This window comes from Rutidosis leptorrhynchoides, chromosome 8 (assembly GCF_046630445.1).
Source record: "Rutidosis leptorrhynchoides isolate AG116_Rl617_1_P2 chromosome 8, CSIRO_AGI_Rlap_v1, whole genome shotgun sequence".
Classification (NCBI taxonomy): Eukaryota; Viridiplantae; Streptophyta; class Magnoliopsida; order Asterales; family Asteraceae; genus Rutidosis; species Rutidosis leptorrhynchoides.
The window spans coordinates 315,257,973-315,283,242 of record NC_092340.1 but is presented as its reverse complement, the minus strand read 5'-3'; the positions used below and the strand labels follow the sequence as shown (position 1 = coordinate 315,283,242).

The window sequence follows — 25,270 nt, the reverse complement described above, 5'->3', positions numbered from 1 at the left end:
TAAAAAAACGGTGTCTAAATCGGAGCTACGAGTCAAAAGATACCATATATCTAACATTTTGGCCAAAGATACAAAACAACAAGCACCACAAACCGTCGACGGTGTTTGGTGTTTGGTGCGAATTTGCAAGGAAAGATGTCTTTTTTGGAATCTAGATAACCTCGAATGGCAAGAACGTTCAGAGAGTCTTGCTCGTTGGGCCGTTTTAGGGTGATCTTGAGAATTTCATCACAATCTGAAACCGAAGGTTATGCGCCATCACATGTCACTCCATCTGGCGGCGCATATTAATGATTTAAAAAGCGTGTTTAATGAGGTATCATTAGATTCAAAAGTATATGTGTTATATATAATTACATTGTGAATGAAATGATAGGCCCTAAAACAATATGTACCATGCTAAGTCATGCTTACAAAAAGGAATAACATGATAGAAATTCAAAACGGTCAAAAGAGCGTCTAAAATAAAAAACAAAACTGAAGGTTTTCGAGGCCTCGTTTCGAAAAATATTTTGGACAAACCGCCTACGACAGTTTGCCAATGGATAGATCTCGAAAAATACACGATTTAAAAAACGATGTCTAAATCGGAGCTACGAGTCAAAAGATACGATAGATCTAACATTCTTGCAAAAGATACAAAACACCAAGCACCACGTTCAGATGTCACTCCATCCAGCGGCGCATATAAATGATTTAAAAGCGTGTTTAATGAATTACCATTAGATTCAAAATTATATGCATTATACATAATTACATTGTGAGTGAAATAATAGGCCTTACAACTATATATACCATGCTAATTCATGCATACACAAAAGTAATAATACGATATATATTGAAAACGTTCAAAAAAAACATTAAAATGAGTAAATCTCTTTTTTCGGCCTCCTGACGACCTCCAATGGCAATACACTTTTCGAGTGTCGTGATGCTAGGGTCATTGAGGGTGATTTGGAGAATTTCAGCACAATCTGAAACCAAAGGCTATGCGCCGCCAAATGTTACTCCATATTCAGGCGCATATTATTGATATAAAAAGCTTGTTTAATGAAATGACAATAGATTCAAAAGTATATGTGTTATACGTAATTACATTGTGAGTGAAATGATAGGCCCTAAAACAATATGTACCATATTAAGTCATGCATACAAAAAGAAATAACATGATAGAAATTTAAAACGGTCAAAAGAGCGTTTAAAATAAAAAAAATGCAAAATTAAAGGTTTTCGAGGCCTTGTTTCGAAAAATATTTTGTAAATACCACCTACGGCAGTTTGCCAATGGATAGATCTCGAAAAAATAAACGGTTTAAAAAAACGGTGTCTAAATCGGAGCTACGAGTCAAAAGATACGATAGATCTAACATTTTGGCCATAGACACAAAACACCACGCACCACGAACCGTCGGTGGTGTTTGGAGCATGGTGCGAATTTGAGAGGAAAGATGTCTTTTTCAGAATCTGGACGACTTTGAATGGCAAGCACGTTCAGAGTCTTGCTCGTTGGACTGTTTTAGGGTGATCTTGAGAATTTCAGCACAATCTGGAACCGAAGACTATGCGCCGCCAGATGTCACTCCATCTAACTGCGCATATTAGTGATTTAAAAAGCGTGTTTAATGAAGTACCATTCGATTCAAAATTATATGCGTTATACATAATTATATTGTGAGTGAAATAATAGGCCTTAAAACTATATATACCATGCTAATTCATGCATACACAAAAGTAATAATATGATATATATTGAAAACGTTCAAAAAGAACATTAAAAATGAGTAAAATCTCTTTTTTAGTCATTCTGACGACCTCGAATGGCAATACACTTTCCGAATGTCTTAATATTAGGGTCATTTTAGGGTGATCTGGAGAATTTCAACACAATCTGAAACCAAAGGTTTTGCGCCGCCAAATGATACTCCATTTTGTGGCGTATATTATTGATATAAAAAGCTTGTTTAATGAAATGACATTAAATTCAAAAGTATATGTGTTATACAAAATTACATTGTGAGTGAAATGATAGGCTCTAAAACAATATGTACCATGCTAAGTCATGCATACAAAAAGGAATAAAATGATAGAAATTGAAAACGGTTAAAAGAACGTCTAAAGTAAAAAAAGGCAAAATTGAAGGTTTTCGAGGCCTCGTTTCGAAAACTATTTTAGAAAAACCGCCTACGGCAGTGTGCCAATGGATAGATCTCGAAAAAATACACGATTTAAAAAAATGTTGTCTAAATCGGAGCTACGAGTTAAAAGATACGATAGATCTAAAATTTTGGCCAAAGATACAAAACACCAAGCACCACAAACCGTCGGTGGTTTTTGGTGCGTCGTGCGAATTTGCGAGGAAAGATGTCTTTTTCGGAATCTAGACGACCTCGAATGGAAAGCACGTTCAGAGAGTCTTGCTCGTTGGGTCGGATTAGGGTGATCTTGAGAATTTCAGCACAATCAAAAACAGAAGGTTATGCGCCGCCAGATGTCATTCCATCTGGCGGCGCATATTAATGATTTAAAAAGCGTGTTTAATGAAGTACCATTCGATTCAAAATTATATGTGTTATACATAATTACATTGTGAGTGAAATAATAGGCCTTAAAACTATATACACCATGCTAATTCATGCATACACAAAAGTAATAATACGATATATATTGAAAACGTTCAAAAAGAAGATTAAAATGAGTAAATCTCTTTTTCGGCATCCTGACGACCTCGAATGGCAATATTTCAGAGTGTCTTGATTCGAGGGTCATTTGATGGTGATCTGGAGAATTTCAGTACAATCTGAAACCAAAGGTTATGCGCCGACAAATATTACTCCATTTGGCAGCGCATATTATTAATATAAAAGCTTGTTTAATGAAATGACATTATATTCAAAAGTATAAATGTTATTCATAATTACATTGTGAGTGAAATGATAGGCCCTAAAACAATATGTGCTATATTAAATCATGCATGGAAAAAGGAATAACATGATAGAAATTCAAAACGGTCAATAGAGCGTCTAAAATAAAAAAGGCAAAATTGAAGGTTTTCGAGGCCTCGTTTCGAAAAATATGTTGGACCAACTGCCTACGGCAGTTTGCCAATAGATAGATCTCGAAAAAAAATCACGATTTAAAAAAATGGTGTCTAAATCGGAGCTACGAGTCAAAAGATACAATAGATCTAACATTTTGGCTATAGACACAAAACACCAAGCACCACGAACCGTCGGTGGTGTTAGGTGCATGGTGCGAATTTACGAGGAAAGATGTCTTTTTCGGAATCTAGACGACCTCGAATTGCAAGCACGTTCAGAGAGTCTTGCTCTTTGGGCCGTTTTAGAGTGATCTTGAAAATTTTAGCACAATCTGAAACCGAAGGTTATGCGCCGCCAGATGCCACTCCATCTGGCGGCGCATATTAATGATTTAAAAAGCGTTACAGATCATTCACCCATTGTTTCCCTCGTACCGACAGGGGAAAACACACGAAGATTTTAGGTCCGACCTCAACTCATTTCGATCTTGCCAACCTACCGAGGTATGGCTAATGAGGAACCATATGAACACATCACTGAGTTTAATGAAATATGTGCTACTAATCAGCTAAACGGTTTCACTGATGATGAGGTACGTCTTCGCTTATTTCCTTATTCACTAAAAGATAAGGCAAAATGATGGTTTCTCTCTTTACCCGCCCGGAGTATTAATACTTGGGCGGAGATGAAAAAGCGGTTTTTATAGGATTTTATCCCATAAGTAAAACTTCACACATGCGTACGCAAATAAAATCTTTTAGACAACTACCCGGTGAACTATTTCATGAAGCGTACGAGCGCTTGAATGAGTTACTTAGGGCATGCCCACACCATGGAATACCAAAATAGGAATTAGTCAAAGTCTTTTATGATAGTCTAGATTCTCAAAATAGACAATTCCTTTTGGCGGCTAGTGGTGGGGCATTCCTAACACGAACTAGTGAGGATGAGTGGACCTTCTTTGAGCAATTAAGTAAGGGTTCAAAAACCCAAGCTTCAGTTAATCAGAAACAACCTAGTACTTCCCAAGTAAATCATGTTTTCGACTCGGGTGGTCCATCTAGGAACTTAGTGCAAGAATTAGATGATTTGAAAATGCTTATATTTAACAACCCAAACCAGGGTCTTGCTTGTAATGTTTCGCAGGTTCAGGAAGTTTGTGAGATATGTGGGGATCCTTCTCATTTCGCACACGGGTGTAAGAATGGGATTCCACCGGTGAATCAACAGATAATGGAAGAACAGGTTAACGAGGTTCAGGGAAGGAGATTTGATCCATACTCCAACACGTATATTCCGGGATGGAGAAATCATTCAAACTTCAGTTGAAGCAACAACAATGCTTTAAATGCTAACAATCAAGCAATCCAACCAAGACCTCAAAACAACTTCCAAAACCAAAACAACTTTCAAAATCAAGGGAACTATAAAAGAAATTACCAAAACCCTTATCCCAATAACCGAAACCAAAACCAAAACAATTACCAAAATCAAAACCAAAATCAAAACAATGCCCCACCTAATCAACCATCTAGCTCAGATGGCAAGATGGACGCACTTATCTCCGAAATGCGTAAAATAGTGGAAGTGCAAAACAAGTCAATTGGTGCATTGGCTAAGGATATTGGTAATGTAGCAGAAAGTAAGGGAAATCGGGAGCCGGGTGCAATTCCAAGTTATACGGTTCTCAATCCAAATCATAAGGAGCAGGGGAAAGGACATAGTGTTAATATGATAGGCACCTTGCGAAGTGGAAAGAAGTATGACAATAAGGTTGGTGAAAAGGAGGTAGTGCAACAAGAGTCAAGTAAGTCTTCTATTGTTCTTGATTGGGATGAGGTAAGTGAAAATGATAACCATGGGAAAGGGGTGAAAAATAAGGAACCAATCGTTAATGAGACCGGGAAATCAGAGACGGAATCAAAAACCATCCCATTTCCTAAGGCTTTAGAGTCCCCGAACCAATTACCTTATGGGAAGAAGGGACCGCAACCGGAGGACATATGGGAAACATTTAAATAGGTTAAGATTAATTTACCCCTTCTCGATGCTATTAAGCAAGTCTCATCCTACGCTAAGTTTTTGAAGGACCTTTGCACTCAAAAGAGGAAGCAAAGGGCAATCTTACCCAAAAAGGTGGAGCTAACTGAGCACCTAAGTGCGGTTGTTTTGGGTACACTCCCACCTAAATTTAAGGACCCGGGGACCCCATTGATAGCGGTGACTGTAGGAAACGTGAATGTGAAATAGGCATTATTGGACCTAGGAGCTAGCATTAATATCTTACCCTTTTATCTAGTTAACCGATTTGAATTGGGATTAATGAAAAGAACTGACATAATTATTCAACTAGCGAACCAATCAATCAAAATGCCTAGGGGAATATTAGAAGATGTGGTAGTAAAAGTGGAGGATTTCCACTACCCTGTTGACTTTGTTGTGATGGATATTGAATCTAGAAATAGAGATGCTCAACCCACTATAATCTTGGGGCGCCCGTTCTTGGCCACCATAAATGCCCACATTAATTGTCGAACGGGTGCCATGGACATATCAATCGGGAATCGTAAGATGAGGATTAATATCTTTAATTCTCTTCACGCCCCATGTGTCCATGAATGCTATCAAGTTGATGTGATTGATGAACAAGTTGAAAAACATACTTCCCATTTGATAACAAATGATCTAGTGGAAGTATTTTGCTTAGGTGATGAAGAAGATGTTGAATGTGAAGAGGTTAAGGTAGTCGAATTAGCTATAGCAAGTACAATGGACGCTAGGTTACCACCTTGGACTCATAAATATGAGCCACTACCTAAGTCCATTAATACTAATACGAGACCTTCATTAGAATCACAACCAACCCTTGAGCTGAAACCGTTACCCTCTCATTTAAGGTATGCATTCTTGGGTACTAACGGCACTTTGCCAGTTATTATTGCTTCATATTTGACAGGTGTGCAGGAAAAAAGCTTTAATGGAGGTGCTTCATAAGTATAAGGCTGCGGTGGGATGGACTATAGCAGATATGAAAGGGATAAGTCCTTCAGTGTGCATGCATCGCATAGTTACAGATCCTGAGGTTAAACCTGCTCGTGACACGCAACGCAGGTTAAGCCCAAACATGAAGGAAGTTGTAAAGAAAGAGGTTCTTAAGTGGTTAGATGCGAGGTTTATTTTCCTTATTTTGGATAGTTAGTGGGTGAGTCCCACTCAAACAGTGCCAAAGAAAGCTGGGATCACGGTCATGGAAACCGAGGAAGGAGAAAAGATCACAACCCGTCCCGTGACGGGTTGGCGGGTATGTATTGATTATAGGAAGTTAAATGCTGCAACTTCAAAAAATCATTTTCCCTTGCCTTTTATTGACCAAATCATCGAAAAGTTGTCGGGTCAAAAATTTTACTGTTTCTTAGATGGTTATTCGGGATACAACCAAATACCTATCCACCCTTATGACCAAGAAAAAATAACTTTTACTTGTCTTTATGGAACTTATGCTTTTAGACGAATACCTTTTGGTCTATGTAATACACCCGCTACTTTTCAAAGGTGTATGATGAGTATTTTCTCAGAGTTAATAGGCGAGTCTTTAGAAATTTTCATGGATGATTTCTCAATATTTGGCAAGTCTTTTGAATCGTGTCTAAATATGTTAGAAAAGGTTTTAAAGCGGTGTACCGAGACTAACCTCGTCCTTAGTTGGGAAAAGAGCCATTTTATGGTAAGGGAAGGGGTGGTTTTCGGACACATTGTGTCCGAAGGGGGATTTAAAGTAGATAGGACAAAAGTATAACTTATTTCCACATTACCCCCACCGACCAATGTTAAGGGGTAAGGTTGTTTTTGGGACATGCGGGTTTCTATCGTAGGTTTATCAAAGATTTTATCATTATTTCTAAACCATTGTGTAACTTATTGTTAAAAGACGCGCCTTTTGACTTTGATGACCAATGTAAGGAGGCCTTTAGTACCCTAAAGCGTAAGTTGACTGAAGCACTCATTTTGCAATCACCTGACTGGACTAAACCATTTGAGATTATGTGTGATGCCAGTGATTACGCTGCTGGGGCTGTTTTGGGTCAAAGGGTTGATAGGAAACCGATTGTTATCTACTATGCTAGTAAAACGTTCTCGAAAGCCCAAGTGAACTATACTACAACCGAGAAGGAGTTACTAGCAGTAGTGTTTGCCATAGACAAGTTTAGATCATATTTGTGGGGGTCTAAGGTAGTTGTTTTCTCGGACCATAGCGCCCTAAGACACTTACTAGAGAAAAATGAGACTAAACCCAGATTAATTAGGTGGATCTTGTTGTTACAAGAGTTTGATTTGGAATAAGGGATAAGAAGGGTATAGAGAATGTGGTGGCAGACCATTTGTCTAGGATACCCCCACCACTGTTTGAACCTGCTAAACTGATCCAAGAAAATTTCCTGGATGAGTGTTTGTTTAGTGTTATGCAGGTACCGTGGTTTACGCATAGTATTAACTACTTGGTGACTAACAAAGTACCGGAGCATTGGAACAAACACAAGAGGGATTACTTTTTATCGCAGGTTAAGCATTATATTTGGAAGGACCTGGTTCTATACCGAATTGGACCCGACTAAATCATAAGGAGATGTGTGGCGGATCGAAGACGAGCATAAGGACATACTACCTCATTGCCATACTTTCGCATGTGGAGGATACTATGGAATAAAGAAAACCGTGTACAAAGTACTCGACTCAGGTTTCTTTTGGCCTACTATTTTCAAAGATGCATGTGAGTATGTTAAAAATTGTGCTAGGTGTCAAAGGATGGGGGGAATTTATAAACAAAATGAAATGCCCATGAGCCCAATTTTGGTTTGTGAAATTTTTGACGTTTGGGGCATAGATTTTATGGGACCTTTTCCACTATCCTTCGGGTTTGAGTATATATTAGTAGCCGTTGATTATGTCTCCAAATGGGTGGAGGCTGAGGCTACTCGGACTAATGACCACAAAGTTGTCCTTAAGTTTGTCTAGAAAAATATTTTATGTCGTCACGGTGTCCCAAAGGCTATAATTAGTGATGGGGTTTCACACTTTAAGAACTCCCATTTTGCTAAACTTTTAATGGATTATGGGGTAAATCACCGAATTACTACGCCTTACCATCCCCAAACAAGTGGGAAAGTGGAAGTATCTAATAGGAAATTAAAAAGAATTTTAGAAAAAACCGTAAATCCTAATCGCAAAGATTGGTCTTTAAGACTAGACGATGCGCTTTGGGCTTACCGGACAGCTTATAAAACCCATATTGGTACTTCACCTTACCGACTTGTATATGGTAAGGCATGTCACTTACCTGTTGAAATTGAGCATCGTGCAGAGTGGGCTATTAAACAGGTGAACATGAACATGAATGAGACAGGAAACGCAAGAAAGTTAGAACTATCGGCGTTAGATGACTTGAGACGCAATGCTTATGAATGTTCAAAAATTTACAAGGAGAAAACAAAAGCATTTCATGATAAGCAAATTGTAAGGCGGACTTTCGTGGTAGGGCAAAGTGTGTGGTTATTTAATTCAAGGTTGAAGTTATTTGCGGGTAAATTGAAAAGTAAATGGAACGGGTCGTATGTTGTCACTAAGGTTACTCCGCATGGGGCAATTAAAATACAAGATCCAAAAGGCGGAGAACCATTCTTGGTTAATGGGCAGCGATTAAAAATTGCTCTAAATCCGTCACTTGAAGATTCCAAGGTAGTTGAAACGGTTCATTTCGAACCCGTGAAAGTTCATCAACTTAGAACAATTCGGGTGGATGAATCAAAGAATTATGAGAACATTGATGCTTGATCAAAATGTTACTATTAGTCGTATGCCAAATTGTGACGCTTAGGATGATGATGGGCGATTTGATGATGCGCCCGATGATGCAGTATCTGAGGTTATTTCAGATGAGTGTTTTGAAGAGTTTCGTGAAGAGTTTCCATTGGAAGAAGATGCTAGAAGAAGGTCAGAGATTCTTCGTCAAGAAGAAGATCTGGGTGAGGTATTGTTTGAATTAAGTTTCATTGGGGTATTACCTCACTTTGCTAGCAATCATCGAGAATTCAAAGTGATTGCCGATTCGGGATCATCCATCAATATCATGTCATATGAGATGTACAAGTGATTGTTTCATGGTGTGTGTACTTTATGTGCGTTGAGTAAATCAGATGCGGTAATTACACTTGGCAACAATACCAAGTAGGGCGCGTGGGATACTTCATAATGTGATGGTTAGTGTGAAAGGTGTTTTTCTTGAGGTACCGTTCACCATTTTTGATACGCCAACGGATGAAGATGTTCCATTGTTAGTGGGACGTGGGTTCATTGCGACCGTGGGTGGTAAAATAGACCCGGGGGCGGGTGCTATCACTTTTGAAGGAGGGAACGGAACTTTTAGATTTTGTAATTCGAAAAACATGCGGTTTCCTTCGGCCTATATAGTTGAGAGAGAGTTCGATGATGACTATTGTATGATGCTTGGGGTACAAGAGAATGGAATGAATGAGATGGTTAGTGAAGAAGTGGTTGATGATACGATAGACATGGATGAGATCTATCAAAGTGTTGAGTGTGAGGGAAGGTGAAAAAGCTGAAATTTTGTATGATTCCATGAAACAAAAGTATAAAGAATCTAAGAAAGCTAGGAGTGATCACAAGCTAACTGAGAGAATGTTGTTTGAGTTAACACCGGAAGAACATGATGTACTTCTAGAGATTATTGGAGAAGAAAAGTCTTTTCACTTCTACTTGGAAAGACACTTGAAGAGGACGAATGATGAGGGTTCAAGCAAAGTTGAAACCATTTGTGTTAATACGGTTAAGGAAGCACCCAAATTAGAAAAGGAATTGGATGTAGATGTAGAAGAGATTCGAGAGACGCTTGAGAATATGTGGGGTAAAGGAAACACGTACAGGTTCATGAACAACACTAAAACGTCTTTTGTTGATGATGAAGGTTGGACGATTGAAGTTGAGTGCATTAAGCTTAAACCACAATGTGAATTCAAGCCTTGTATAAGGTATAGAGATCCGAGGGAGTTTTCGGTTATGTGTCGATTTCAAAACGAAAGGACTTACTTGGCGTTGCTAGACTCGGGCGCAAGTGTTAATATGATGCCGGCCCAAGTTGCAAAATCGTTAGGCATTCGAGAATTGGTTCGAACTAGTATGAGTATCCGATTTGGAAATCAAACCGTTGATAACCCAATCGGGATTATGGTAGATGTCCCTCTTATTATCCATGGTATTGGCTATAAAGAAGATTTCTTCATTATGGATTGTGAGCCGGACAAAAACACCCCACTTGTGTTGGGATGTGGGTTTTTAGCAACCGTGAGGATGTCACTAGATTTTGATACGGGGACGTTGGTAATTAAAGATGAAGATATCATAATCACTCTCAATATGTAAGATGGATTCGACTCTAGCAACATCGGGGTCGATGATCCAGACGAGTGCTAATATGGCAGAGGAGTCGAGTGCGCGACTCCGTCAAAAATCCGCACACCTTTGTAAAGTTTGTAAGTTGTAGGGTATTTTATTTTGTTTTGTACATGCGGGCGGGGCAAAGAACCATTTTCAAGGCATCAATATCGATTGGTTTAATGACTATCTCTAATTTTGAGCATTGAGGACAATGCACTGCTCAAAGTGTGGGAGGGGGTCAGGTTTTTAGTCCCAAAAACTAGTTGTGCGAAAAGAATGTAAAAAAATGAAAAAAGAAAAACTTTTCAGCACTTGAAAGATGGCGTAATTTACGCCAATTGGGCGTAATTTACGTCCATACATCATTGTGGTTCAGCAAAAAATTCAATCTTGGGCGTAAAATTACGCCACATTTTTACGGTCGTTACTGTGTTGGCATAATTTACGCCAGTTCTGGCGTATTTTACGTCAGTGTCAAATCGCTGGTGACGGGTTAAGGGTTTTAAATAGAGGGGAAAAAATTAAAAACATATACTCCTCAAGTGTAGCCATTAACCACGAACACCATCAATCTAAACCCTAATTTTTCATCACCTAAACAACAAATTGAAGCTTTGAAAATCATCAATTCGTCATTACACTTCTTTCAAACATCCAAATCTTTACAAAATCATCTAAATTGGGTGTTGATTCGTGTTCTTGACCAAAAACCTAAGTTTGGGGGTTTCGATTTCGGGGTTTAATTCTTCAAGTATTCATTAAAATCAAGAGTTTTAACATCAAGGTAGTCATCATTCTCTTGTTTTCATTGTTTTTTGATTATCAATTTTGGGTTTTTGCTATTTTCACATTTATGTGCTAGGGTTAATCCAATTTAATCATGTTTAAGCATTGTTTATGTTCTAGCTAATGTTAATTGTGCCTAAATATGTGAATAGGATATGTATGCATGACCAATTTGGGGATTTAGGTTAGAACTAGTTGATTGCTTTCAAGTAGTTGACTAGAGTTGACTTTGACCAAAATCGGTGATGTTTTGTAACTAGAATGTGTGTCCTTAATGTTTAATGTAATGGTTGTTAGGTAATGAAGTTTATAGTTTTTTTTTTTTAGAATTATGATTGCAATGGTTTATGATGTTTACTTGAGTAGGGTTGGCTAATAATGATGATAATGTAGAATGTTTTGAATTGAGTGTTCTTTTGGTTAAATGAGCAAAAGATAGTTCATAAAGATTGAACATGTTGATATTAGTGAATTTAGTGCACAAGGTTAGGGTTTGCATGTGTTGCTATGAGTTCATGATAGTGATTTATTAAGCAATAACATGTAAAGTGTTTCATTTAAATACTAAAATGTTTGTTAAGTTGTGTAATTGCAGAAAATGCTAAGCAGAGGTAAAAGAAGCCGTGGTAACCAAGGAGCCACTCCAAACTGGATGGATAAGAAATGGTTAAGTGAATTACCTTATGAGTGGCAGGTTCACTTGTATACAGAGAAGAAGGAACAGCTCTTGAGAAATGCTTTCTGTGAAAGGTACATAACTGCAAGTATGTGGAGAAACTTTGGGGTTTTTTAAGTACTTTCAGACTGGGGTTGGGAAGCTGCACTCCAACCAGTTCAAATGGGTTTTTCAAATACGCAGCTGAATTCTTCTTTGGAGATGACTTATCCCACACAGGTTTTTAATTGGTTGTCGACTTTAAAATGGGTTCCAGGAGATAATTTTCCACATACGTTGGTCTTAGAGGGTAAAATGGGAAATTCTGTGATTCCAATGAGAATGAAAACTTTTAATTAGTTAGCACATCCAGACCTTCCATATGATGTAGGGGTAAGAATTGAGGGAAAGAATGGGTATGATTATCCAACTGCCAAAGAGTTGTTCGAAGTACCGGCTGTTAGGTATGTTACTGTGGTGAGAGCACTATTTCATGTTGATCGACCCGATATTGAGAAATTTGAGCTTTCAAGAAGCGAGCTAAAAATTATTCCGAGGTTGTTGTCAACAGGGATCAACTATAACATACTTCAAAGAAAAAGCGATCTTACGTTGATTCGGATTCACGAGTTACCTTTGTTGTATGCTATGGTAACTAATTCAATGGTACCTTCGTTACAGTTGGTTATGATGACTTGGATCTGGGAATGTCGAGAGCAGTTCAAACAAAGGGCGGTAATCCCTTATATGCGGTTATTGTCTTTCTTTTTATGGAGGAACGGGGGGATTGCGAATAATCCCAAAGGAAAAAGTCAAGACATTAAGAAAATGAAAGAAAAGGTACCCGGGCTAGGGTTTATGAGACAAGGGGATGGTTTTGTGATTGAGAACCCATCTTACTTGGAGCGATATACTTTTGGGGTAGAGGATGATGAGCTTCCTGTTGAAGAAGAGGATTACAATTCGGCAGATTCATTCGAGCGGGTTTCGCGGGCTGTTGAGGATATGGATGATAGGGCCGATCTGGATTATAAACCTCAAGGTTAGGGAATGAGTAGAGGTAGGAGATATGTTCAGGTAGACGAACAGCGGTGGGCTAGGTTAGAGGAGCGACAAAATACCCTTCTTGATGTGGCTAGAGCTCAGATTTACTTGACAGAGCGATATCAACAGGATATTTTTGAAAGGGATAACTGAAGGCGTCAATATGAGGACATTTTGCAGCAACGACCGATTACGTAATACTATGAGCCGATTGATTACACGACATATACGTCAGGGTTTGAAGTGGGTGTGGAATATGCAGATCCACCTGCACCATCTGTGGCACCACCATTGTTTAATCAGCAACCCATAACACTACCACCGGATATGGAGAGAGCAAGAGATGAAGGAAAAAAGTCGGTGTTTGACTTGGCACCGTTATCAAGAAATTTATTTGACAGCATATTTGGTCCCGATCCCAGGATGGGATGAGCCTCTCTGATTTTAATCAGCTCCTGTGCTCCGTCGATAATAACATGTACACTTTTATTTTCTTTTATTTTTTCTTACTTTATTTCCATTTTTGTAATAGTTAAATGAACTTTGTAGGTATGTTCACTGCAAGCCCTCACGAGACAAAACTCGTCCACCCGAGGGAATCGGGTGGTTTAAAGCGGATCCCTCCGAAAGTGGGCTAGTTAGATTTTACGCTTTTATTTTGTTTTTCTTTTCTAAGTTGTAATGGAAGGATAAATGTAATCGAATGGAATGCGTGATGATGAATCAAAATGGTGTGCGGTGGTTACTATTGGATGGTGAACGTGCGAGTATCTCGGTAATATGTTAAAAAAAATTTCCTTTTTCTTTTCACATACGTATTGTAATATTTTAAACATGTGTACGAGGGCGTAGCATGGTTTAAGTGTAGGGGAGAGGGGAAAAGTAAAATTTTCTTTTGGGATACATTATTTGGGTTTGAAGCTTAAAATGAGTAAAACATTATGATTATTGCGATTGAACAATTTTTTTTTTATCATAATTTCATCACAACCCAAGTGTAAGCTTGTTAAAAAAATTGTGAAATGATAAACGGGAATGGCATGTCGTAATAATGAATATTGTGGGTATTAACATGGAAATTGACTTCAAAAGAGTGAAACATCATAGTTTATGATCATAAATTTTGAAAAGTTAAAAACTTTTTGGTGATTAAATTGTGATTTCAAAGGAAGTCAAAATGTGTTACAAACTGAAAATAATTCGGGTAGGTTAAATCCCGTGCATTGTCCAGTGTATGATTGATTACAATGGAAAGCTGGAAAAAGATTATCCCGCGCAAAGCTTAGTCTTTGCAGTTTTTTACCCATGAATTGACGAAAGTGAAAGGTACAAAATGTCATTTCCTGTTCATTCAGATCTTGTTTCGATACCGGGAACAAATGCTAGTGCTTGGACTTGTTCTGTGTCGCTATCCAAAACCAGGATTAGCCGTGGATGACACTAGCCATACCCGCAGTTCGCTGCAAAACATCCAGTATAAGGGCTGGATAAATATTCCTACACGAGAGCCATGCTTGGGGCTAAAACCACAAAACGAGAGCTCGATGGAGCCAAATCCATAAAATAGATAGTATAGGGGCTGGATAAATATTCCTACACGCGAGCCTTGTTGGGGCGTATTGATGTTAAAGCGAAGGGGTACAAAATAGTTGTATTTTTACTGCGAAATACTATTAAATACGATACAATTTTACACAAGTTATTTATTTATTTGTAGAGTGGATATACTTAAACCTTGCTACAACACTTATAGGCAGTGTACCTAATCGTACAGTAGTGTAGTTTTTAGTAAGTCCGGTTCGTTCCACAGGGAGCTAGCCAAGTTTAACGCTATATTTTTAAAACTATATTTGTATAAATATATATATATATATATATATATATATATATATATATATATATATATATATATATATATATATATATATATATATATATATATATATATAAGTAGTATTATTATTATAAAAGGGGGTTTTTACCGTTTAATGACCGGTTTGTCGATTTTAAAACTTAACTCGCAGTTAAAACCTAATGTAAAATATTAAAAATAAATATAACTTAATTTTAAGCGTAAAGTAAATAACGATAATGAAATTGCGATACATAAAAGTGCGATAAATAAAATGACAATAAATAAAATTGCGATAATTAAAAAGTACGATAATTAAAATGACAATAAATTAAAGTGCGATAATTAAAAGTGCAATTAAATATGAAATAAAGGAATTATACTTATTTAAACTTCCGTAATCATGATGTTTGACGTGTTGATTTTAGTTTATTACCATGGGTTAATTGTCCTTTGTCCTGGATTATTCAATATGTCCATCTGGTTTTTGTCCATAACAATCCATCAGTCATAAATATAAAGTACGAGTGTCCTCGTCAAATTATCCTTATATCCGAAGTCAAATATTCCAACTAATTGGGGACTTAAACTATAATTACACCAATTTTCCTTGTATATAATTCACCCCTGTTTTAATTAGTCCATTAACTATTAATCAATTCCCGTGTCCGGTTAAATGAACAATTATTAGTACTTATAAATATCCCGCCCATCGTGTCCGATCGAGTGTATATGGTTATTTATAGGTACGTCCAATTGTAAATCTTTATATTAAATTAACAAACTATCATTTAATTAAACAAATATAAAGCCCATTAATAACCCATAGTCTAATTTCCACAAGTGTCGTTTTTTTGTCCAAACCCCTAATTATGGTACAAAGCCCAATTACCTTGTCTTTAATATTTAGCCCAACATCACGATTTCTTCGGCTTAAATAAGCATAATAATAACTTAGCTACGAGACATTAATTTAAAAAGGTTGAACATAACTTACAATGATTAATAATAGCGTAGCGTTACACGTACAGAATTTCGACTTACACCCTTACAACATTCGCTAACATAACCTTATTATTATTAAAATTAAAATTAAAATTAAAATTAAAATTAAAATTAAAATTAAAATTAAAATTAAAATTAAAATTAAAATATATATATATATATATATATATATATATATATATATATATATATATATATATATATATATATATATATATACGTTTGAGAGATGGAGAAAGAAAAAGATGTGTTAAGTTCCACCAAAAACTGCGAAATTTATAGATGTGGCCAGCATATTGGGATCATGCGATCGCAGGAAGTTTCTTCTTCCTGGCCATGCAATCGCATGGCCAGCTGGGACAGTTCACATGTTGTTGTTTGCTTCTTGCCGACGGTTTTAAATAAATATATATAATATATAAATAATTTAAGAATTATTTATATATTATATTATATTTATGTACATAGTTGACTTGTAATTTTTGCTCCATTGCGTCGCGCGTTGAAAGTTGACTCTGGTCCCGGTTCCGGATTTTTGAACGTCCTTGCGTACAATTTAATATCTTGTATTTTGCGTTTTGCGGCTCGTACTCTTGTAATTTTTAGACGTTTCTCATCAATAATTTGAACCACTTTGATTGTACTTTGTACTTTTTAGCTTTTTGGTCGTTTGCGTCTTCAAATCGTCGAATATGTCTTTTGTCTTCACCTTTTATTATTTAAACGAATATCACTTGTAAATAGAACAATTGCAACTAAAAGCTTGTCTTTCTTGAGGGATAATGCTATGAAATATATGTTCGTTTTTAGCATTATCAAATATTCCCACACTTGAGCGTTGCTTGTCCTCAAGTAATATAGTCTTGAAATAAAAATACAAGAATCACTTCTTTATTCTTCACACTTTGTACATCAGTGATTTTTATACGGCGGTATGAACAATGGTAGTAACGATGTGGTTTACAGTTCCACATGACTATGAAAATTTAGATCCTAAAGGAAATTGGATCTTTATGAAAATATTTGATCTTTTGAAAATTAAATCTAGCTTTTACCCTAGATAAGTTTTCCGGAATAACCCTTCACCGGTGTTTGCAAATTGTTTTTGTGGGTTTGGTGGGTTTCAGATTTGAAAATTTTAGCTCAAAACTTGCGGTTTTGTGTCACCCACTTGCTAACCTTGTATTAGGAAAGCAACACGTCCTGTATACTTGCTCCGTATATTACCTTTCGGTAAACTACCGTCTGGTTGTAAAGGAAAGCGTTGAACAAGCAACTGTTAAGGCAATGTCCCGTGACATGCTTTTAATTATGGTCTATATCATGTCGGATGCAATTAATATCCTTTGTAGGAGCAATAGTAAAGATCACCCTATAGTTTTTTGGTCTGGCACAAGGTCCTGTCTTCGACCATGCTATGCAACCACCGTTCTTACGGTTGACACCCGATTTGGTTCAGGTGACCTAATGAATTCCAGGTGAATTTCTAGGATTTTACGTTCAATGGTAATGAACGCATTAAAAATGGGTTTTCAGAAAACAAATAAGTTTGTAATTTTGATCAAAATATTTTCTCGTTCAAGCTCGAGTTTAGATATCATTGAATTCCATGAGTTTGTAATTCTCAATCTTTAAAAGTCAATCTCAAGGATTGAGTAATATCAGTCTTAAAAGCTGATTTTTGATCTTTAAGGAGATTATCCTTTCTGGGGATCTAATTCATTAGTCTTATCAAGCTAATTTGCACGGTGCCCTCCCCATTTTACGAGACAGATCCTATCATGGTTAGGATAAGTCTGACCACTTGGCGACCCTGTTTGATGCTGATTTTCGAGAAAACTTTTCAAGGTTTTTCGTAGACTCTACAACTGGTCTGGACGACAACTTCCTGACCTAAATCAAGAAGCGCGTTTCTTTTTCGAAAGACTACTTCCTTTTAATGATGGAATTGATTCATCGTGTAGATCCATCTTTCTTTCAAATATCTTACAATTTACCGGGTAAAACGGTTAATTTTGTCCAAAACAAAAGTATCTTCAATTATTTGTACAAAAATATGTGATATATGTTTTAAATAACTTGGTAAATTTTCCCACACTTGGCTTTTATTTTCCTTTCTATGCCTTTTTATTGTCCTCTATTCCATTTTAAATGAATTCTAATATTTTAGGTTGTTTCTCAATTTATGTCCTTTCCGAGGTAACAATAATTTCGGTGTTAACACCTAGTTTTATCGTTCATAAATATGTATAAACATGATTTTGAATTCATTTATTTGAAAATTTTGAAAATTTTTACTAGAATTGGGTAGTCAGTATATAAGACTAGGGCTGTTCTTTTTTATCAGAGAGCACTATATTCTAATGCAACTACTGCGTTACTAGTATTTTTAATGGTAACCAAGTGTATAAGTTAAAATTTTAAAAATCCGAAAGAATTTAACCCCTTCCCACACTTAAGATCTTGCAATGCCCTCATTTGCAAGAAATTAGTAACAATTTAAATTATTGAGGGTGATTAGCGTAGAAAAATGATTAAATTTTATCAAAGTTTCCAAACATATTGGCGTTTGTTTGCTGAATGATAAATGGTGCACGTCATTTGTTCATTCCGTCTTGTTGTTACATCACATTTGTTTGTCGTTTTGTCGTCAAAATTAGTAGCTTTTGCTGAACTTAATGACAGTCTTTGAAAATGCGCTGTTTTACCCTTTGTGTATATGAAATAAAATACATACAATACAAATATAAACATGCATGGTAATTTGAAATGGGACTTAAAATCCCACTTTCAAATCAAATATGAAATATTAGTACAACATAATAAAAATATTAAACTTACATAAAAGTATCATAATATTATATGTTTAAACATAAATAAAAAAAAATAATAAAAAAATAAAAATCATAAAAATCACCAACGGAACTATATCAATCTGGATAGGGGTTCCAGTTCATGTCGTCGGGCGGGTTCCATGGTTGGTTATAGGTGTACTGATAGGCCTGGTTAGGGTCGTAGAGAGTAAATGGTGGTCGCATATCGGGCTGGTGTGGAGGATAGTAAGCAGGTCGAGTCGGTACGTAGTGATCCTGAGGTGATAGCTGGCTCATGATCTGATGCTGATGATAGTGCCATCTATCATGCTGTCGTTGCCTGGAATGCTCGTACTCATTCCGGGCTTGCCACTGCTCGTATCGACTATGTCTATCCTGGTTTGTCATTTCTACCTCATCTATACACTGGTAGACGTCAGTCGTAGCCTCCCTAATAACATCCCTAATGTCATCTGCTTCCACCATTTCCTCATCCGAACCTCTCTCTACCTGTGGATGACGACCAACATAGGGTACTGCCTGATTGCATCTGCTCTTCAATACCTTAGCACCCTGATAGACCTTCAATCCTAAAGTATCATCATGTTCCCTACAAACCAAGAGTGGACCCCCTTGATCCCTATCTACACCCAAATACTCTCCAATGAGAGTAACAAAAATACCTCATCCTATTATTCCCCCTTCCTGTATTCCGGCTACCACTTTGGACAGATAAAAACCAACACAGTAGGGAATATTAACAAAGCTTCTATTGTTTCGAATACACTTAAGGTAAAATAAGTCATGTAAGGTCATCTTTTCCTTGTTTTTACCTCTTTGTGTAATCGAATTAGCTAAAAATCTATGTATAATACGTAGCTCTGCTTTGTTAATATCTAAGTAGGAGTGTCTTCCTCCTAGCGAAAAAACATTATAATTTGACATACGCCTCTAGACGGCGTTGTCTTCAAAATTCCTATCTACCATTTCACCATGATAAATCAAATTCATACAATCAGGTAGTAGTAATTCACTAGGAGTGTAAATCTGTAAAGCCCTGGCCATGTCCAGCATGGACATCCTGTACATCCTACGGCCAAGTATAAATCTAAGAAAAATTCTATCATCTAACCTATCTACATCTGCATTTAACGCTATAGTACTCATAAGCTCAACACACCATTCCTTATATACAGGCCTACGAATGGTGAATAAACGTTCCCAATCGGGAAAAGAAGAGCTGCCATACCTTTGGATCAGATGCAGTCTAACTGAGTTAGCTAGTTGGACCCTTTCCAAAGGCTCCCAATCGATTACCCTCGGCACTTCTACATTTTTCTTTACCAGTTTGAATTTGTTACTTTGATATGTCGGGTAATCTCTCCAACTCCGATCAAATCTCAAATTGGAATGCAACTATTCTTCATGAATCGTTGGGAGTTGTACTATCGGATGCATCGGAAATACTACGTAGGCATCAACATATTCTTGTTGCGGATCATAATAAGGTACGTGTTGATCAGGTTGTTGTTGTTGTTCCTGTTGTTGCTCTGGTTCATATTGCATTTCTGGTTTAGGTTTTGGAGCAGGTTGCCTAGATGATGATGATGCACCATCAGTATCAGTAAATTTCTGCAAAACACATTAAACACAAAATTTGTGCATCCAAATATGCATTAGTGTTAGAAAAATAACAACTTGAAACAATTACAATAACATGTTAAATCAAAATTAAACTTATACACATTTTCACAATTTTTACAATTCTACACTTTTTTTAAATAAGCATTTATGAAAATGTTTACAAAGTTCATAAGCATTCAACTCAAATAACATGTTAAAATAACCATTACTAGCAATTAAACAAGTTTCAAATGGCATTTACATCAATTTAATCAAGTTCATGAATTTTAGACCTAAAAAGTCTACTTTAATTCTCAAAAATCATGTTTAGGATCAAAGTTTGGATCATTTAGCTACCTAAACATGTTACACTACTTAATTTAGTAATAATTCATGAAAAAAATCGGCCATAACCTTTTTATATCAAAAAGCCCCAAATTGCTCAAGAACACAAACCCTATATTCCTAAAAATTTTGAAGTTTTTGGCTTCAAATCATGTTAAATAGCATCAATCTAGGTTATACATGCAAAATATACTAACAATTTAACTCTAATTACACTAGAAATTAACAAAATCAAATTAGGAAAATTATAGCTCAAGAACAATAAAAATCAATTTAAAGAGGTTTAGGGGTGTAATTGTTACCCTTCTTGATAAACTTCTTATCAAATTCATGATTAGAGCGGATTATAGCAAGAAATTTGGTTGATTTTGGTAAAAAATTGATGAAAATTGAGAGGATTTGGGGAGTATGTTCGTGTATTTTGTGTGTGTGTTTGTGAGGAGCAGACTGCTCGTGGCCTTTTGATCCTGTTCAGATTTTTCACTCCATGCGACCGCATGGATTTTAAGGGAAAACCCCATGCGATCGCATGGGGTCTGTTTTTTTTTAACTTATAAAAACCTTATACTTTTGAAACATAAATTAATAAAATTTTAAATTTTTTTTTTTAGGAGTGAGGGCGTTTCGTATCGTTGTCCTAGTCCGTCTCTCAACAAAGTTTTAAAATTTGTTACTTTTTAAGCGTCATTTTAAAAGTAAAGATTTTGGGTTTTTTAATGTTTTTGGCATACTTTAATTCAATAAGATTAAAAATAATGATAATAAAAGTTCTCGTCCCTCCCTTGGGTAGAGCAATTTTGGTTCAACGACCTAGTTTTTAACTCACGACGAATTTTAAAAATCACATCTTTAACTTAATGAAATAAAGTAAATTTTTTGTTTTTAAATTCACACCAGACATAAATTTAAAATGCATTAAAAATTCAAATTAATATCATTAAAAATTCACACCAAATTTATATTATATTTTTGTTTTTATACATACAAACTTATATTAAAAATATTAATTTTTCAAATATTTACAAACTTAAATATATTGATTTTAAAAAGTTTACAATATTAATTTAATATTCATATATTAATTTTAAAAACATGGTAAAAATTAAAATTAAAAATCTTTTTGGTCTTTTATCCCACTTTAATCAATCAAATATTATCAAAAATATACGCCCCTCTTTTCGGTAAAGTAATTTAGGCTATATTACCTAGTTTTACTCCTGACGAATTTCTGATATATTTTGGGTTGATTGATTAAAGATATTTATACCTTAAGAATAAACGGTAAATTTTGCAGTGATGTAATAAATTTTTGTACGATATCAATAATTTCGGTTACGCATACCTAATTTTATTGAATACCAATTTAATACTTTATAGCGAACGATTCAGCGTTTATTATCAAAAGGTTAAAAGCAATAAATAAAAATAAAAACTGTACATACTTACCTATGAGAAAGAATTCTCAGAGACCTGCTTTAGCCGACTCATAGGAGAGTCGTGTGATTTGGTTCTCCATAGCTACATAAGCATAACCTAGATTCTTCAATATCTTTTCTTCTAAACATATGAACGGTCCTTCTCTGCATAGAGTAACAAATTCGGTATTTGAATATGTTTGATTATTTGAACATTTAGCTTCGTGTGACCATTTTTTGCATTTATAACATCTTTCAAGGTGTCGTGCTCTTATTTTTATTGCGGATTTTGATTTTCCTTTACCAAAATGTATCTTATGATGATCTTTCCTGAGTTCTTTTCTTACTCCGTCCATTTTTTCTCTTATGAATGATACCAGTTCACTCGGAAGTGTGTCATTATTACGTTTAGTAATCATAGCATGTAGCATTAGACCATGGTTCAGATCAAAGGAATTCTTCATCTCGTAAAACCTAAAAAAAATAAAAATTCAGAATGAGGGTAGAAGACTAGTTTTTAGGGTCTGCTAGGGAAAGACCATTCGGATTCCATTCTCGGAAACTACACGAAAACAGAATATCTAACTCTAACAGAAATAACTATTACCCAAAAAAAATTCGAACCTTCCCACACTTAGTTAGCTGTGGTGTCGAAATTGTGATTAACTTCATCTTCAACTTCCATTGGATTATCTATGTAATGTTTAACTCTGTGACCATTAACTTTAAATTCAATCCCATTTGAATTTATTAATTCTACTGTTCCGTACGGGAAAACTCTTTTGACTATAAATGGTCCAAACCATCTTCATTTCAATTTTTCAGGAAATAGCTTGAATCGTGAATTGAAAAGAAGAACTCTGTCTCCTTCTTTAAATTCTTTTGAACTTCTGATTCTTTTATCATGCCATTTCTTTGTTCTTTCTTTATAGATTAACGAATTTTCATATGCTTCTTGTCTTAATTCTTCTAATTCGTTTAGTTGGCTTAACCGTAGACGTCCAGCTTCATGTAAATCAAGATTACATGTCTTCAAAGCCCAAAATGCTTTGTGTTCAATTTCTACTGGAAGGTGACATGCTTTTCCATAAACGAGTCTAAAAGGTGTGGTTCCAATTGGAGTTTTGTAGGCTGTTCTAAAAGCCCAAAGTGCATCCTCTAATTTCATGGACCATTCCTTCGGATTTGATCCTACAGTTTTCTCTAGAATACGTTTTAATACTCGGTTGGTATTTTCAACTTGTCCACTTGTTTGTGGATGATAAGCGGTTGAGATTTTATGAGTTACTCCATATCTTTTGAGAACTTTCTCAAGTTGATTATTATAAAAATGAGTACCCCGATCACTTATTAAAGCTTTCGGTGTTCCAAACCTTGCAAAAAGACGTTTTAAAAAGTTGACCACAACTCGTGCATTGTTAGTTGGGAGAGCTTGTGCTTCCACCCATTTAGATATATAATCAATGGCAACGAGAATGTAGAGATTATTATGAGATTTTGGAAATGGACCCATAAAGTCAATACCCCAAATGTCAAATACTTCACATACTTGAATGACATTTAATGGCATTTCATCACGTTGACTTATTTTTCCGGCCCTTTGACAAGCATCACAGGATTTGCAAAGAAGGTGTGCATCTTTGAAAATTGTAGGCCAATAGAATCCAGTATCGTAAACTTTTCTTGCTGTGAGTTGAGGCCCATAATGCCCTCCTGTTGGTACTGTGTGACAATGGTTTAAGATTTGACTAGCTTCATTCCCGAATATGCATCGGCGTATTATTCCATCGGGACAACTTTTAAACAAATGTGGATCTTCCCAGAAATAGTATTTTATATCACTAAAGAATTTCTTTCGTTTTTGGTACGACAATCCTTTTTCAAGGAATCCACATACTAAGTAGTTTGCATAGTCTGCAAACCATGGAATTTCACTATAATATATCTTCAATAGATATTCATCAGGAAAGTTATCTTGTATGGCCGATTCATTTAGAACTTCTAATTCAGGATTTTCAAGACGAGAAAGATGATCAGCGGCGAGATTTTATGCTCCTTTTTTATCTCGGATTTCAATATCGAACTCTTGTAAGAGTAAGATCCAACGAATTAATCGTCGTTTAGCATCTTGTTTCAAAAATAGGTATCTAAGAGCAGAATGGTCGGTATAGACAACCGTTTTAGCTAGAACGAGATATGAACGAAATTTGTCAAAAGCAAAGACAATAGCAAGGATTTCTTTTTCAGTAGTTGTGTAGTTTGTTTGTGCTCCTTGTAACTTCTTACTAGCATAATAAATAAGTTGAAATCATTTTTCAATCCTTTGTCCTAAAACGGCTCCCATTGCAAAATCACTTGCATCGCACATTAATTCAAACGGTAGATTCCAATTTAGAGTTATCATGATCGGCGCATTAGTGAGTTTTTCTTTAAGAATATTAAAAGATTTGATGCATTCATCTGAAAAGATGAATGGAGCATCTTTTTCTAGGAGTTTATTCATAGGAGTGGCAATTTTAGAAAAATCTTTTATGAAACGTCGGTAAAAACCGGCATGCCCTAGAAAACTCCTAACTCCTCTAACATTGGTAGGATGTGGAAGTTTAGCAATTACATCTACTTTAGCTCTATCCACTTCAATTCCTTCCTTTGAAATTTTATGACCAAGAACGATGCCTTCTTTAACCATGAAATGGCATTTCTCCCAATTAAGAACTAGATTTGATTGTTCGCATCTAATAAGCATTCGTTCAAGATTGACTAGACATGATTCAAATGTATCACCGAAGACTAAAAAGTCATCCATGAAAACTTCCATGCATTCTTCTATCATGTCATGAAAAATTGCCATCATGCACCTTTGAAAGGTTGCAGGGGCGTTGCAAAGTCCAAATGGCATGCGTTTGTAAGCAAAAGTACCATAAGGTCACGTGAACGTGGTTTTCTCTTGATCCTCGGGTGCTATTGGAATTTGAAAATATTCGAAAAAACCGTCAAGAAAACAATAGTAACTGTTTCCGGCTAATCTTTCCAACATTTGATCAATGAAAGGTAAGGGAAAGTGATCTTTTCTTGTGGCGTCATTTAATTTTCTATAATCAATACAAACACGCCATCCTGTTACAGTCCTAGTAGGAATAAGCTCATTTTTCTCATTTGTGATGACAGTCATGCCACCCTTCTTAGGTACGCATTGAACTGGGCTTACCCATGGACTATCAGAGATGGGATAAATTAAGCCTGTA

The 25,270-nt window shown here is 35.9% G+C and overlaps 1 protein-coding gene across 1 annotated transcript; it reads left to right on the top strand.

Moving 5' to 3' along the window:
* The first annotated feature begins 5,408 nt into the window (after nt 1-5,408).
* On the top strand, nt 5,409-7,651 carry LOC139864437 (uncharacterized). Its single transcript, XM_071853017.1, has 5 exons — nt 5,409-5,935; nt 6,003-6,197; nt 6,260-6,339; nt 6,967-7,268; nt 7,505-7,651. Exons 1-5 carry the CDS (start codon nt 5,409-5,411, stop codon nt 7,649-7,651), a joined length of 1,251 nt encoding a protein of 416 aa, XP_071709118.1.
* The last annotated feature ends 17,619 nt before the right edge of the window (nt 7,652-25,270 follow it).